The sequence below is a fragment of the Octodon degus genome, unplaced genomic scaffold (assembly GCF_000260255.1).
Source record: "Octodon degus isolate 3935 unplaced genomic scaffold, OctDeg1.0 scaffold00122, whole genome shotgun sequence".
NCBI lineage: Eukaryota > Metazoa > Chordata > Mammalia > Rodentia > Octodontidae > Octodon > Octodon degus.
In genome coordinates this window covers 3,736,355-3,752,635 of record NW_004524698.1, presented here as the reverse complement: position 1 = coordinate 3,752,635, position 16,281 = coordinate 3,736,355, and the positions used below count along the sequence as shown (strand labels likewise).

General features: G+C 37.0%; 1 protein-coding gene and 1 pseudogene across 1 annotated transcript in view; both read right to left on the bottom strand.

Moving 5' to 3' along the window:
- The window catches only part of Nufip1 (NUFIP1, FMR1 interacting protein 1), a 49,821-nt gene that overhangs the window by 7,697 nt on the left and 25,843 nt on the right, over positions 1-16,281 (bottom strand). The window contains exons 7-8 of the mRNA XM_004640275.2: positions 10,528-10,721; positions 2,174-2,287 (exon numbers count right to left, since the gene is read on the bottom strand). Of these exons, the coding sequence (XP_004640332.1) occupies positions 2,174-2,287; positions 10,528-10,721 (308 nt within the window). The remainder of the gene's footprint in view (positions 1-2,173; positions 2,288-10,527; positions 10,722-16,281) is intronic.
- LOC105743390 lies at positions 12,594-13,798 on the bottom strand (annotated as a pseudogene).

Below are 16,281 nucleotides of genomic sequence, written 5' to 3'. Positions count from 1 at the left end.
TGGAATGATTTGTTCTAATGGTGTTTGTAAGTAGGATCTCAAGTCCACATCTTGTACAGCAATTAACCACTAAGAAGAATATATGCAGTGTATTATTTCTTGAAACTGTACTTTCAATTTGATTTGAAACTGTTTCATTGCTATATGTTTATCAATAAAACTTTGAAAAGAAAAAAAAAAGCAGAGAATTTTAAATAATTAGTCAAAGTGAATGCACACAAAATCAAATATATATTTTATTAGATGATATCCTCTGTTATCTACAAATGAAAAGGTTCTACATTACTACTCAGGAAAACAGTAAATGCCTCCCAGAAAAGGGCTACGAGGGAAGGCAATACAGTTAGCTTAATGAGATAAAATTTCAAGTCCTCTAACCTAGATTTTAATCAGTTCTGTCACATACTAGCAAACTTAACCTCTTTAAGGTTAAGGTTCTATTCATTTTCCTTTCCTTCTTCCAATTTAAAATATGGTGAGTCTCAAAATGAAGACATGAATAGAAAAAGTACAAATGTTTCACTTGAAGAGAGGGGAGAGCATTAGTTCAACTTGTTTTTACGGGATAGTTTTCTTTTTTTATCATTTGTTATAAATATAGCTGATAGGTAGGAAATACAGTATGTGTTGAAAAGAGTAATTCTTCCTATCAATCTATGAGAAATAAGAGACTGAAATAAATACTGTTTTTGTTAAAATGAAAAGAAAACAAAAAACAAGGCAACCATCTGTTAAGAAATACTGAGAAAACCAAAGTAGTTTATATTTCAAAATGCAAGTAGCTTTCAACAAGCTACTAGAGTAAGCCACAGCCCACTGAAAACAAGAAAAACTCTATAGATATAAACTTCATATTACACCTTTTTTTTTTTAAGTTAAATTGTTTTTGTTTTGTTTTGTTTTGTTTTGTTTGGAACTGGGGATTGAACTCAGGCCTTTGTGCTTGCCAGGGAAGTACTTATTCTACTGAGCCATCTCCCCAGGCCCTCATATTACATCTTAAAGCCCAAGTATTCCTTAGTTAACATCCTCTGACTACACAAATATTGATTACCTCTAGCCTAGTCAAAATTAAAGTATCACCTGTCTAATTATATTCAAATCTTCCCTTCATTCCATATAAATATTTTCAGATACTGTAGTCTTATTCTTAGTATAACTCCTACTCTGATTACCTTTCTCCTGATACACATTTACACGAATTTTCTCATGGCTGGTAAAACCTAAATAAAATTGCGATGCAGATCTAGGCTTCCAAGACTGTAGGGCACAGGTTTATTCACTAAATATATGATAGATTGACACAAGCCTTAGATTAAAATTTGTCATATGTACCAGATCAGTAGCCTATTTAGTAGCTCTTACAGTTGGCCCTGCACTCCACAGTAAGGTCCTTTGCATTATCATCTGTGACACCACGCATCCTATCTCTGACTTCTGAGAAGATTCTTGAAAATTCCTTTCTTCCAATTTATGTAAATGTGCTCTATAAAGAACAATTTTATACGCATTTATAAAATTTATCATTCTGTCAAAAACATCTTTTCTCACCTAGTGACAGTGTTATAAATATGTTACAATAAAGGTTAAGAGCAGGGAATAAATTAAATGTGATTTTGCTATTTCTTTTAGAATTTTCTTTCATTCTGTAATGTACTGCAAATTTTCTTTCATTCTCTCTTTTTCTCTATCCTTTTTTCTTTCTTTTTGGGGGCAGGGTCTCACTATGAGTTCAGGCTGGCCTTGAACTTGCAGAGATCCTCCTGGCTTAACCTCCCAAACGCCGGAATTATAGATGTGAGCCACCACACCCAGTTCCGGGACTGCACAGTGGGTGTCCACATCCAGGACTGAGACTACACGGCATGTGGGGCCAGAGATCAAACTCGGGTTTTTGTTCTTGAAGGTAGGTGCTTATGCCTCTGCACTATCTCTCTGGCCTCTTTTTTGTCCTTTAATTGTATTATTTTTGCCTTTTGCTCCTACACTAGCATACTTACTTTTCTGTTACTCCAGCTTTCCTTGATCCTATGCTAACCACTGAATCAAATGAAAAATTTGAAGTTCAAATAATGAATATGCATCCCAGGTGACATTAATACACAGCATACACTAAAGGCTGGGGCAACAAAACAAAGCACACCTCAGCATACCTACAGAAGCTGTGCCTTACCTTCTGGCTCACTCTCTGACCCAGAAAAGCTGCCATAGCTGCTCATGAGTGAGCACAGAGCTGGTGTCACTTCCTTAGGTACAACTGTCTTTGGTGACTTCTCCTCATCAGACTCTAAAAGAGAAGAACAAACAGACTCAAACAGTGCATCTCAAAATATCTATCACCATAATTTTAAAAAGGTGAGCACCTTCCTCTTCCACTCTACCATGTTATTATTTCTGACTATTTCCTTATTCTTCCTCAAAAGCTAATTTCACGAGGCATTACAATTTAAAATTTCTCCTTGGTTTAAGTCTTGAGAAAAGAATCTACTACAAAGCAAATAAGAGACAAATGAAAACTACACAGCTAAGTTAAGTTAATATGCTTTACAGGGAATGGGATTTAAGCCTTCCTAAATTACTTAATTATAGTCTTTGCTATTTATTTACAGATACTGGGGAGGACAAAACTTTATTTAACTTTACTGGATTAGGACCATTAACTCTGAAAATTAGACACAGGAATAAATAAAATATAAAGATGCATTCTTCTTTTTTTGTTTTTAAGACAAAAATAATACTTGAACCATGTTATAGGCTTAGTCAATGAGTTTTATGGAAATGAATCCACTCCAAAGTTTTTATTATTTAGAACTTCTAAGAACTTCAGTCAACAAGCCAACTATAAGAATGTAGCAAGTCCCAAAGAGCCTGCCAAAAGTATTTGCTCAGAGCCCAGCAGGACACCACCTATTACATTTATTTTTGGCAGCTCTAGAAATCTATTAACTCTATTCCATATAACCAAAAATAAAGCCTGACTGAAGACAATATAAGTAACTTGTCTATTTAATGAAATAATTCAATCTTCAACCAATATAAAATGTCTCAAAACTGAGTATTACAGTTTATCTCTACAACCTAGAGAAAACCAAAATATGCTACAAGGAAATAGGAATATCTTCCACGACTTGACCTAGCATTTATTATTATTATTATTATCATTATTTTTTTTTATTTTTTTATTTTTTTGCAGTACCAGGGACTGAACTCAGGACCCTGAGCTTGCCAGGCAGGCGCTTATTCTACTGAGCTATCTCCCTGGCCCCTGACCTAGCATTTATTGTCAAATAAAGATATATCCTCTTCTCCCGCCTACCCAGAACCATAACTTCTAAACCTGTTCTTTGCTAATTTTAAGCCACATTATTACCTTTTCTCCCCTATAAATAAAGGCAAGAAAAATATGGAATTCATATATGTAAATCATGAGTGGATTAAGGAGAAACCTACCACTGTGTTAGTATGAAGACTGTTCAATCACTGTTTGAATGGTCAAAGGCCAAACAGCAGTAGTGTACCCTTGTAAGACCTAAAGAAATGTACCAAAGAGTACAATGATCTCATTTAATCCTTAGGAATCAGTAGCTTTTCACTGTTAATTACAGGTAGTAAAACAAAAAACTTGACAGTTGGGTCAAATTTAAGTCCTACCTATATGACTCCAAATCCCAATTTTGTCGTTGTCTCTGTCTCTGGCCGTGTGTGTGTGTGTGTGTGTGTGTGTGTGTGTGTGTCTTATATGTTACTGGGGGTTTCACATATACTAGGCAAGTGCTCTAACACTGAGTTATATCTCAGTTCTTTTTAATTTTGAAACAAGGTATCATTAAATTGCCCAGCCTGGCTTTGAATTTGTTATCCTCCTGTCTTGGCTTTCTATAGAGTCAGAATTACAAGAGTGTACCACTCACCACCACACCAGGATCCAAATCCCAATTCTTACCTAGTGAGCTAGAATGCTTTCCTGTATAAAGTACTTTCTCAATGGACCTACTTTATCAAAATATACTTTCAGTCAATAGTAATGTTAATGTCTTCTTCCAATAATAGTTCCATTTGTTTTTCTCTTTCATAGCAAAATTTCTAATAGCTATTTGACAGACAAAATTTACTACAGAAACCATCTAGGCCTTAAATTTTCTTCAGGTATCTGATTCACTCCAAAATCTAATCTGTTTTTTTTATGTTCACCACCCCAACAAAACTTTTTTCCTCCAAGTTCACCTGGGTCCTCTGTTGCAAAACATTAAAGTCATTTCTTGGTTTTATTTAACTCAAAAACAATATCTGATGGTATATAATTATGCAATACTTCTAGAAACACCTTTACTTGACTCTCTTCTCCATTTCCCTACTAAACTCTCCTCACTGGCCAATTCCCAAAACTATGAAGTGGCCTCGGACCCAATTCTGAGAGCTTTTTTCTTTTTGCCTTTCTTTCCCTAGATGATCTCATATTATCTAAAGTCTTAAAATACTGTTTACATGCAAACAAATCACAAATTTATACCATCAACTTTCATTTTTCTCCATAAATTCAGAATAATCCTAACTGCTTATTCAAAATCTCTACCTAGAAGTCAGTTACCTCATATATAGGTAAAAACATATTTCAAAAAATATGTTGAAAAACAAATATTTATTTCCACTTGGTACACTCCCTCCAACAAGGATTACACCAAAATTCTAGCAATCATCCAGGATTCTTCTTTCTCTCTTATACTATATCCAACAATTCAGTAGCTGCTCTCAATTCTACTTGAAAACATATTCAAAGTCATACTCTTTCTCACCATTTGCACGACAGCTCTAAGGTAATGTTTCTGACAATTCTAACAACCTCCTATACGAAGATCCTGTTAGGATCCTGCTCTCTCCTTTATGATTTGCCTCACTATACATAAAGTGAGATCAATACATCTCTATTCAACCTGAGTAAAATCTTAAGATGTACCATAGTCTACACATTTCACCTGAGTTGAACTCCATTAGTAACAAACCCCACAGCTTTCTTCTTGGCTTATGTCACTCCAGCCCTGCCATTCCCTGACTATGCAAGGCTCCTATTCCAGGGGTGCTTGCACCGCAGTTTCCTCTGCTGAGCCTGCTATCCCCTCAGCTATCACTTCTCTCAGTTGCCTTCTTCAAGTCACCTTCAGAGATGCCTTGATAATTTTACATAAAATAGCACAATTCCTTCTCCAAACATAATCCATCTTTTCACCTCAGCTTCACAACACTGATCTTGGCCCAACATACTATGAACTTGTTTATCATAGCTCCCTCAACCAGAACAGCAGCTACATGACAGAAGGGGGTTGGTTCTGTTCAATGCTCTACCCCTAGAAACTAGAACACATAAATGCTCAAAAATATTTGAAGAACAAACTGTTACATAATACAACGCACTTCAAATAACTAGTAAAGAGAAACCTAGATTCTCATGGAGTCAAAGCATACTTTTTAATTATATAACATGACTTATCTTTTAAAAATGCATGTGTACAGGAAAAGCATTAAAAAGATGTGATCAATGATCATTTGCATATATTGAGAGTAGTTTTTTTAAAAAAATTTTTGTTCAATTTCTTCCCACATATTCTGTATTACCTTTGTAATCAGCAAGTAACAGAAAACAAAAAAAGAGTGACAGAAACCCTGGAGAACAGCGTTCCTCATAATGCCATTCAAAAAGGATAAGGTAAGACCAAAAATGGCTTACAGTCATTGTTTTGTTCTTCCCTTTTGTTTTTTAACTTTGTATTTTGAAACATTTTTTCCCCCAGTACCAGGGATTGAACTCAGGGCCCGGCACATGGTTATGCTGCTGAGCTATCTCCCCAGCCCTTTGAAACAATTCTGGATTCACACAAGTATTACAAAAATACACAGAATGGTTTCCATACACCCTTTACACAGTTTCCCTAATGTTAATCTTGTACATAACCCAAGTATATTTATCATAACTGGCAAATTAACATTATTGCTATATTGTATCTGAACTATACACTATTGTAATTACACCAGTTTTTCCCAGTAATGTCCTTCTTTTGCCATACTACTTCACATTTAGTTGTCACTACTCCTTGGGAAGAGTTAACCTGTAACTCAAATAAAAAGTATCAAAGAGCACCTGCTTAGGCAGACACAGGGACCAGGGTTCAATCCCTGGTGTGCTGTGCCAGTCCCACCCCGAAGCAAGCTGAGACGAGACTGTGCATGGTGGCGAGTGCACTTGGAGGCTGAAAACAGCCTCAAGGATCACAGTGAGTCAGATCTGTGTAGTGAGATCCTGTACTAAATACATTTTTTAAAAAAGGAAGTATCAAAGAACTTTATGAAAAATGTTAAAAATCAATTAGTAATTAAAAAATGTTTTGGGAGGAGATATTTTGAGGCTACGAATTTTGCTGTCAGAGGATCTTGTCTACAATTATCACTAGGGTGCTCTAATAGTGAATTTCTATTTTTCTAATTTCTTCTACACGTATTTACTTGAATTCTTCATCTGTAAGATTCACTCCTCTTCACTGATTTGTTTACTCAAATACTTATTTAAATCAGCAAGGATTAATGAATATTTACTTTTGGTGTGGCAATTATAATTTATTATTTAGATTATGGCTCAAAATTGTTCCAACTTTGGTCACTGAAAAATCTTTTTAATAACCTTATGACATGTTAACATCATTGAGTTGTTTGAGATCTTTCTGGTACTACAGCCCCCTAGGCTACCTTGTATTTTCACAGTTCCAACTGTATAATCAGCCATTTCTCTAAGGAGATCTTGGGTTGATTAGTAAACAGTGCTTAGAAGCCATGATTTCAATGCTAGGTATACCTGTCACTGGGAGTCACAAAGCTCACTGTACTTGACCACTTCCCCAAGAGATAAGAGTTAGGAGTTTATAGATATGGACAACTACCCCTCCCTCACACCATTATACATTTAAGGGACCCAGCTCTTTGAAAAACGGTGTTATCTTTGTAGTGCTATCCAAATATCTACAATGACCAAAAAACAAAACAAAACTATTTTATTCCAAAGTCTCTGAGATCTACCCAGCAGTTCTAATACAGGTACTTTTAGATCCTTAGAATGACTGACAAAAATATTTACAAAAATTTTCACTCACGGGGCTGGTGAGATGGCTCAGTGGTCTAAAGCACCTACTTAGAACAAGCTTAGCAAAGCACAGGGACAGCAGTTCAATCCCCCAGCACCACATGCCAGCCAGCTCCGCCCCCTGGTGGGCTGAGCTGGCCACACACACACACACACACACACACACACACAAATAAATAAATAAATAAATAAAATTTTAAAAAAATTTCACTCACTATTTTAAAAAGCAGCTAAAACATTTCTCTGAACTAAAAATAGCAGCATATGATAGCAAACAAAATGAAAATAAACACAACTTGAGAATTATAAAATACTAAAATAATTTCTCGTCCTATAAAAAAAATTAGTGACACTTTTCTAGGGTAAATTCTCTCTCTCTCTCTCTCTCTCTCTCTCTCTCTCTCTCTCTCTCTCTCTCTCTCTCTCGCTCTCACACACACGCACACACACACACACATACACATACACACAGACACACATACACACAACATGTTACTGCTGATCAAAGCATAATCTAATGCAATGACAAAAAATTATTAGATCATTAGGGCCGGGGAGATGGTTCAGTGGAATAAGTGCTTCCCTGGCAAGCGTAAGGGCCTGAGTTCAATCCCCGGTTCCAGGAAAAAAAAAAAAAAAAAATTATTAGATCATGAGTCTCTTTTGTTCTTTTTAGCATATTAACAATAGGTTGTTTTATTTTTTTTTAAACACTTTTTAGTTATAAGGAACATTATGAACAATATAGTCACAGGGATGCACAGGGTGAGGCAAGGAAAAGGGGCATGGAATGCCCACACTCTCTTTCTTGGGACTGCCATCCTTCAGGAGCCTTCCCATGTGCCACCATCTGGAGGACCTCCTTTTGATTCTCATGGAAGATTTGCTACACAGGCACAGTCACCTAACTCTTGGGTACTAGTAATTGACTTTAGCTTCAGCACCTCTCCTTTCTCTAGGAGCTGTGGTGGTGCTACAGGACTCAACCCCCTGTTCCTGTTCTGGCGGTGCTAGTGATCAGCCCCTACCTACCCACTTGCTTCTCTCCTCCACTCCAAGACCTTGCTAGATTTTTATACTCCAGACTAATGTTCTCATCTCTGAGGTAGAAGGCAGACATGCTCATATCCCTGGCCCTCACAATAGGTAAGGGTCACACTTAAAACCATTATGTTTTGGTTTAAAGCAAAATTATTTGAAATCTTTCATTCAGGGTTAAAAATAAGAGTTCCATGGTACAGCACCTGCCTAACAAATATTAGGCTCTGAGTTCGATTCCTAGTACCGCTGCCCACAAAAATTAGAAAAAAAAAAAAAAAGAAAAAGAAACTTCTCATTCAATTATTTCTGGAAATCCAACTGAATTCTTTCTATTGATGAGGATGAGAGGGATCTACTACTGTCTCTCATATCTAAAGTGTCTTTTGAGGACTTAGACACAAGTCTAAATAGAAGTAAATTATAATCTTTTCATTCTTGTTTTACTAGATTTTTTTTTTTCTTTTTTTTTTGGCAGAACCAGGGATTGAACTCAGGCCCTGGCACTTGCCAGGGAAGCGCTTACTCCACTGAGCCATCTCCCCGGCCCCTTCTTGTTTTACTAGATTGGCATACACTAAAATACTTTTTTTAAAAACAAAACAGGCTTGGAATATAATTCTGTCTAGCATGTGTAAGATTCTGTTTTTTAATCCTTCAATTTAAAAAAAAAAAAAAAAAAAAAAAAAACCAGAACTGACCATGTATCAAAAGTAAGATACAAAAGCAACAGAAACTAGTCAATATTATAGTCCTTCAAATGTTCAGTTAGGGAAGAAAAAAAAAAAAAAACACAAAACAAAGGATATCATTTTTAAGCTTGTACCTTACCAATAGTAATGAAGTCTTTTCATTTGTGTCCTTACTTTTGTGTTTTAAGTATGTATTTTTAAAACATGAAAGCTTATATTTGGAGTAGAAATATTTTTTCACCAAGGTCATAAATTTTAAATCTGAGGACAACTGTGGGTTCTAAAACTTTTTGAAGCAAAACAAAGTCAGTGTGAGTATGTAATACAAGCTTGAAATATCATTCACTTTTCCTTTCTCTCTGAAAAGGTAGCAAGGTTCTCTTTCTAAACTCTCTCCCATTTCTACTGTCCTATATTCACACAATATTTTTAAACAAATTCACACTTCACATTTGAGGACATGTAGTTCAAATTTTTCTATCACTAATTAGCAATATCAGAAAAATTTCTTAATGTCTATGGTACTCCTTTCTAAAACAGGAGTTACAACAGTATCTATGTAAAAGGTTGTTTGGAGGAATTCAATTAACACACATAAAGCATATGGAACAAAGCATCTTAGTGCTACCTGGTGTTAAGATGATTTAGTAGTAGAACTATCCTGCTAAATTTTATTGTATTATACTTAACCCAACATTCCCTTATGCCAAGATTTTTTCCTATCCTAATCTAGTCAATGAATTAGTTACTCCTCCCCACCCCTATTTCTTGCCATCTGTTCAACAACTTGCCATGTGATTATCATGGAAGCAATTGTCACCTAAATGGAACAAAGATTAAAATCCTCTAGTATGAAGCACATTTACTTAGCGAAAAGCCTCAGAATAGTAATGGAACTATTTTCATACACATCTTCTTTTTCAGAGAAAATGGAGTCTCGGAAGCTGAATGATACCTGTATATAATTATATTTTGATATTTTCATTTTTTTGCTTTATAAGTAAGTGTAAACTTGTCCTGTAAATCTAAAATGAACTCCACAATAAAGTATAACAATATATAAATATATTCTATCCTTTGAAGAAGAAAACTATTATGTATATTATGTAAATACAATGAAAGCCATTAGCCCAGAGTTCACGTCTATGCTCAGGAGCATAAACAACACTGGCTACTACAGAATTGGTGCTTTAAGGTTTGGGGGAAATACAAGAAATCAAGCAATTTGGCTATTCTGCTTTGCTGAAGGTGCTTATATGTACAATGTATGGATGACCAATTGATTTATTAAAAGTGTATTCATGCTCATTAAAACAGCTTGAATATTAAAAAAAAAAGAAAAAGAAATCAAGCAAATGTGTATTTCCAGCAACTCAAAAAATATACGAAAATTCCCAAGACTACATTATACTTTGAGAATTATTCAACAATTTAATCTTTGTCCCATAGCCTGCCTGGCCCACACATCCACCCCTAAGACTCAGAAAAGACATTGTGAAGTAACATTTTTGATAAGACACTCCTCTTAAAAACAAAACTGAAAGCATAATTATATTTCTCTATATTTTTATGTACTTGTCATTTAAACTTTTCACGAACAAGACTACACGTAATCAACCTTAGCATCCCATGAACACACTTATAAACACAGTATTTTCCTACTTAGCTTACCAGAATCACTGTTGATCAAAACACCAAGAGGATCTGCATTTGCTTCAGGTGGACCTTCAGTCTTGGCAGCACAGAAGCAACTGCCTGATTCACTGACTGGTCTCTGTTTGACACCATCATTTTTCCACTTGTGAAGTTTGTTAGGATTTCTGATCTTTGCCATCTGTGAAAGTCTGGACATTCCCTTCATCTTGCTACAGTAAGAAAAATGACATTTTTAGTATAAAAGACACCGATCTTTCAAGAATAATTTGAAAAAGCTACTGAATACAAAAGAAAACAAGGTGTTAAATGGATCACTTGCACACTAGTACAATAAAAAGAGATCAAAATAAATGAAAATCAGTGAGTCCCCAAGAGAGAAAAGCCTATACTAGAAATTTAAAGGGATAACACCTCATGAACACCACATTTTATTCATCTTTACACATTTCCACCTGTATTTTTAGTCTGAAATTGAGCTATTCTGTATAATCATCACAGATCAACTTAAACGACAATGCTGTTTCATTCCTGCTATGCATAAAAATGTCATTTAGCACTTGTATAGTAAATCCATTCTTGACGTTTACAAATGTGCTACCTTGCTTGACCTTCATGACAGCCCTCTGGAAAAAGGCGTAGACAGGTACTACTCTTTCTAATTTATAGGAAGATCACTTTAGCATGATTCTACAGTAGTGCAAAGCAAGTATGCTCAAACAACTGTAACCACTTCTTTTCACAAAGAAAAGTAGTTAAGTGAGCATTTTCTACTTAAAACTTGGGAAGGGATGAAAACACCATTTTTATTTTATTTATTTATTTATTTGTTTGTTTGTTTGTTTATTTATTTATTTATTTATTTTGGCTGGCTCAGAATGCCTTCAGGGCATGTTTGGCTGGCTGGAGTTGTGGGGATTGAACCACAGCAACCTGAGGCTGACTGCTTTGTTGAAGCAGCCACTTAAACAACTGAGCTAAAGGGGATGCCCCCTACAACATTTTTAAAAAAGATTCCTCTACACATTTTCAGAAAATGGTAATACAAAGCATCTTCGGGAGTAACTGAGTTTTTTTCAGATATGCATCTTTTTCCAGTTTTCCATTTATCAGGCAAAATTCATTGTCACTAATAATGAAGGCCATCTTTAGGAGTACAGAACTGGAAATGTGAGTCCAAATTTCTACTTTGCCACTTACTAGTCGTGTCCCCTAAACAAGATTAATATCCCTGGCACCGTTTACTCCTTCACTTGTATAACAGGAATCATGGAGACACAAAACTAAAATAGTATTTTCCAATAAAAGCTAAACATACTCAATATATATCTGCAGCCCACAGGTTCATAGTCCTTTTTTTTCCCTTCAGGTCACATATCTGTGTATTTAGCAGGCAAGCAGGCAAAGCCTCCTCCTTCTCCCCCAGGCAGAGCTTCATTACTCGGAGGAGTCCCAGAGCAGTGAGTGAAATGTGGATGGGAGAGAACCAAGGAGGAAAAATCAGTGCTGGGGCTGGAGACACTGAAGAGCCTATCTAATGAGGGGCAGTGTGCCTTCTGGCTTCAAGGGACTGATGTGACAAAGGAGTAGGATTCTTGGGCACGGTGGTGCATACTTATAAATCCCACTGTGGGAGGTTGAAGCAGGAGAACCAGAAGCTTAAACCCAGCCTGAATAACTCTGTGAGGCCATCTCAAAAATTAAAAAAAAAAGGCTGGGGATACAGATCTATTCAAAGATGCTGGGTTCAATTCCTAGTAGCATAAAGGAGGGGACAGCGTATGTGGTAAATTAACAGTTTGACCATCTGCTGCTTCCAAGACTCAGGAGATACTTGGGGATGTATCGCTGGCCCTTATCCAACAACTTGTATCAAGACCAAGATGAATAGGCGTTCTCTAAGGTTCCCAGAGCTCCACGGAGGGCTGATTATTCAGACTTGGCAAAGGTTAGATAATATACAGACCTTGACCAAGGCATAGTAGGGCCCGATAACCTACTCCAGAAAGCAGGGTTGTCATCCCGAGAAGGGAGGAGGCCTTGATAAGCGTCCCTCCTGTATTTCTGGCTGATTCCCTTAGTGACTAGGCTGCACAGACACCCAGCACACCTGTGTGTGGGAACTGATGGGTGGCCTGGCTCTTGCCAGTCTGCCAGTACCTGGCCGGGCAGCAGCACACATACTCAATGAACTCACTGAGCAGCTTGCCGTAGCCTCGGTGCTGACAGGGAGGCAGCATCAGGATGCAGGCCACATTGCAGTCTTCTGTGGACTCCTTTTCCCTGGAGAAGGAGCCCACAATGTGGAAGCACTTGCAGTCATACTTTGTCATGACATAGAAGAAAGAGTCTATGTCATAGTTCAAGGTCTTGTGGTAGAGGAAACACTTGGCCAGAAGACACACATTCTGGGAGTGATTCTTGTTCTTCCATCCATCAAATCTCATTGAATGAGATGGGGCCCTTGTGGTAAACCTTATTGTCCAGTGGGTGCCACAGGTCATACTTGGTCAAATGACGCTGCAGACACTTGAGGCTATGGCTGTACTTAAGGCAGAACTCGCATAGGTAGAGGACGGGCAGCATGGTGAGCTCCTGTAGGTATGGGGAAAAGCATCATGGCTTGAGGCGATGCCTGCCCAGCTCCATGCACTCAGTGTTCTTTATCCTGGTGACAATGTCATCATGATTCCTGTCAGATACCAAGCCACCGGTCATTTGTGCAGCTGAAGGTACTCCGTCTGAGCTGTCCCAGCAATCCTCATTAGTGCGCAGGCAATTTGATTTGCACTTCCACCCTAGCTGAGCAGCCGCTGCTTTACAGACTGACCCACTATGGGGAAAACAGAAGCTGGGGCTGTCTCACTGGGCACTGGAGTTGCCGGTGAAACCAACTCCACCTTCTGTTCCACCTCTCTCTCTCTGGAGACCCGGGCCAAGAACCAGAAAATCCGTTCTAGGTGGAGCTCTTGGTCTCTTTGCTGGGGAACTGGATCTTCTTTAAGTTCAGCAGCTTGTGGGTCACCCGCTCATCCGGACATTTATTTTTATTTTTTATTTTATTTTATTTTATTTATTTATTTATTTATTTATTTATTTATTTTTCCCGGACATTTATTGAAGTCAATGTAATGGACAGAGAAAAGCTTCCTGCCATTGATGACCTTCACACTTAGGATCTTGGCCAGGGGCCACTCATCTTCACTGTCCTGGTCCCGCCAAGTATAGGTAGGCAGCAGCCCTCGGTTATCTCCCCCACCTCCACCAGCTTCCCTCCCTCTACCCTCATAGCCCTTTAAAATCCTTATAAAAATCTCAATCTGAAAAAGAAATCATATATATTTCTATTACCAATTTTGCCAAAAGCCTAAGTTATCAGAAACCAATCTCCAATATGCATCCATAGATATCAAGCAAGCTAAGAACTCAACTACACTACCACAGGCAAATGAGGTAGATTTCTGCCTCTGGCCCACTAGCCCCATGCAGGAGAATGAAAAGATGCCCTTTCCGTGGGCTCCCATTTACAGACATCTTTCCTGAAGTCTAGTTCTACAACATTTGATCCCAGCTGGCTTTTTTTTTTTTTTTTTTTTTGGCGGAACCGGGGATTGAACTCATGCCTTTTCGCTTGCCAGGGAAGCGCTTATTCCACTGAGCCATCTCTCCAGCCCCCGCAGTTGGCTTTTGAAAAATTGTCTTTCTTTTCTTTTTTAAATTTTTTTTTTAAAAAATCATTTATTTTATTCATTCATTGTTTCATTTATTTGGTACATGGTCTTGCAACACAGCTCAGATTCATAGTGATCCTCCTGTCGCAGCCTTCCAGTACTGGGATTACAGGCCTGTGGCACTGCACCCACTTTCAGAGGCAGGCAAGGTGCAGCCAGGCTGGCATAGCATGTGGTACCAGGGATCAAACCCAGGTCTTTGTGCTTGCCAAGCAGGTGCTTAGACCGCCGAGCTATCTCCCCAGCCCAAAAAGTATCTTCGAGGTATATTCACGCACATATACTGGGGTAAGGATGAGCCTTGGCTATGAAATAAACAAGGCTTCATTGAAAAAGCAGTGTGTCTAATACTGCATTCACCCCTCCAAGGAGGGAATACTTGTTGTATCACTGCTTGACTATTATTTGAAAGGAAAAATTTACTTAACATAAAGGGTGTATGCTAAATGGACAGAATAATTATAAGTAAAATGTTAATGAAAAGAAAGAAGTTAAAAAAAAAAAGAAAGAAGTTAAAAAAAAAAACAAAAAACCCTCATCCCCCCAAAATAGGAAAGGAACAAAAAACAAAAAAGTTTAAAAACATGGGACAGTGACATATGAAAATCCAAATAAATTAGTAACTACATTAAATATAAAGGAAGCACTAGGTAGAGACAAAGAATTTTCAGTCTGGATTTTGTACATTAAAGACTGAATTATATATTATGTAAGTGATAGACTTCAAATATATACACACAAAATGTTTATGAAAAATTGGATGCCAAAAACACTACCCTTTCTCCACTGAATGACATTGCTACCTTTCTCAACATAAATCAGTGGTTCTGCTTATAGACTATTTTGCTCTATTTATCTTTCTATGCTTGGCCATTCCCAATCCTTACTACATTTTCTAGCTGTTCTTGATCCTCTGTACTTTCATTTCATTTTCTAGCTCATCAACCTCCCCAAATTCTGCCAAAAACAAAAATTAAAAATCTTGATGTAATTCTGACTGTGATCACTCTGGGGAAGAATTAGCATAATTAGCCCATGAATATTACACATCCCTTCATTTACTTAGGCCTTCACTTTTTCTGAGCAATGTTTTAGTTTTTAGAGCAGAGCTCTTAGAAATTTTTAAGATTTATCCCTCGGGTGTTTGGTTATTTTTTGATAATAGGTACATGTATTTTTTAATTTCAATCTATAGTTACATGTTACTAACATAAAAATATAACTGATTTTTAAAATATTGATATTATACATATTAGGCTATATTAATTTATGAATGTAGTAATAGTGGACATCCATATCTTATTCCCACTGTCAGAGGCAAAGTCATCAGTATTTTATCATTAAGAACAACTTGAGTGCATGATTTTTTTTTTTTTTTTTTTTTTTTTGCAGAACTGGGGATTGAACTCAGGCACTTGCGCTTAGTGCTTATTCAACTGAACTACCTCCCAGCCCCAAGTCTAGGATATTGATAGATAGTTATTAAAATATTTTCTAATCCTCACTTGTTACGAGTTTTTTAGGAACACATGTTGAATTTTATCAGTTTTCCATCACTGTAATGTCCTCATGAGGTTTTGATATCAAGATTACATATACTGAATTGTCAAAATGAGCTGCTGAGTTGTTTTGTTTCAGGTTGTATTTTGTTTTGTTTTGTGTTTTGAGATAGAGTCTCATGATATAGTTTAGGTTGGTCTTGAACTTGGCCTTGAAAACTTAAACAATCCTTCTGCCTCTGGAATTACAGGTGTTAGCCACACCTGGCCACTGCTGAGTGGTATTTAGTCTGTAAATGTTGCAAGAAATTTAATATTAAACCCACAGAGTGTTGAATTTCTTTATTAGGATGGTACTTATAGATTCAGTTTTCCTAACAGATAACTACCTACTTGAGAAATTCTAATTTTTAATCTCTAGAGTCAGTTTTACTAATTTGCATTTAAAATGTGTTGCTGGGGCTGGAGAGATGGCTCAGTGGTCTAAAGCACCTACTTGGAACAAGCTTGGCAAAGCACAGGGACCGCGGTTCGATCCCCCA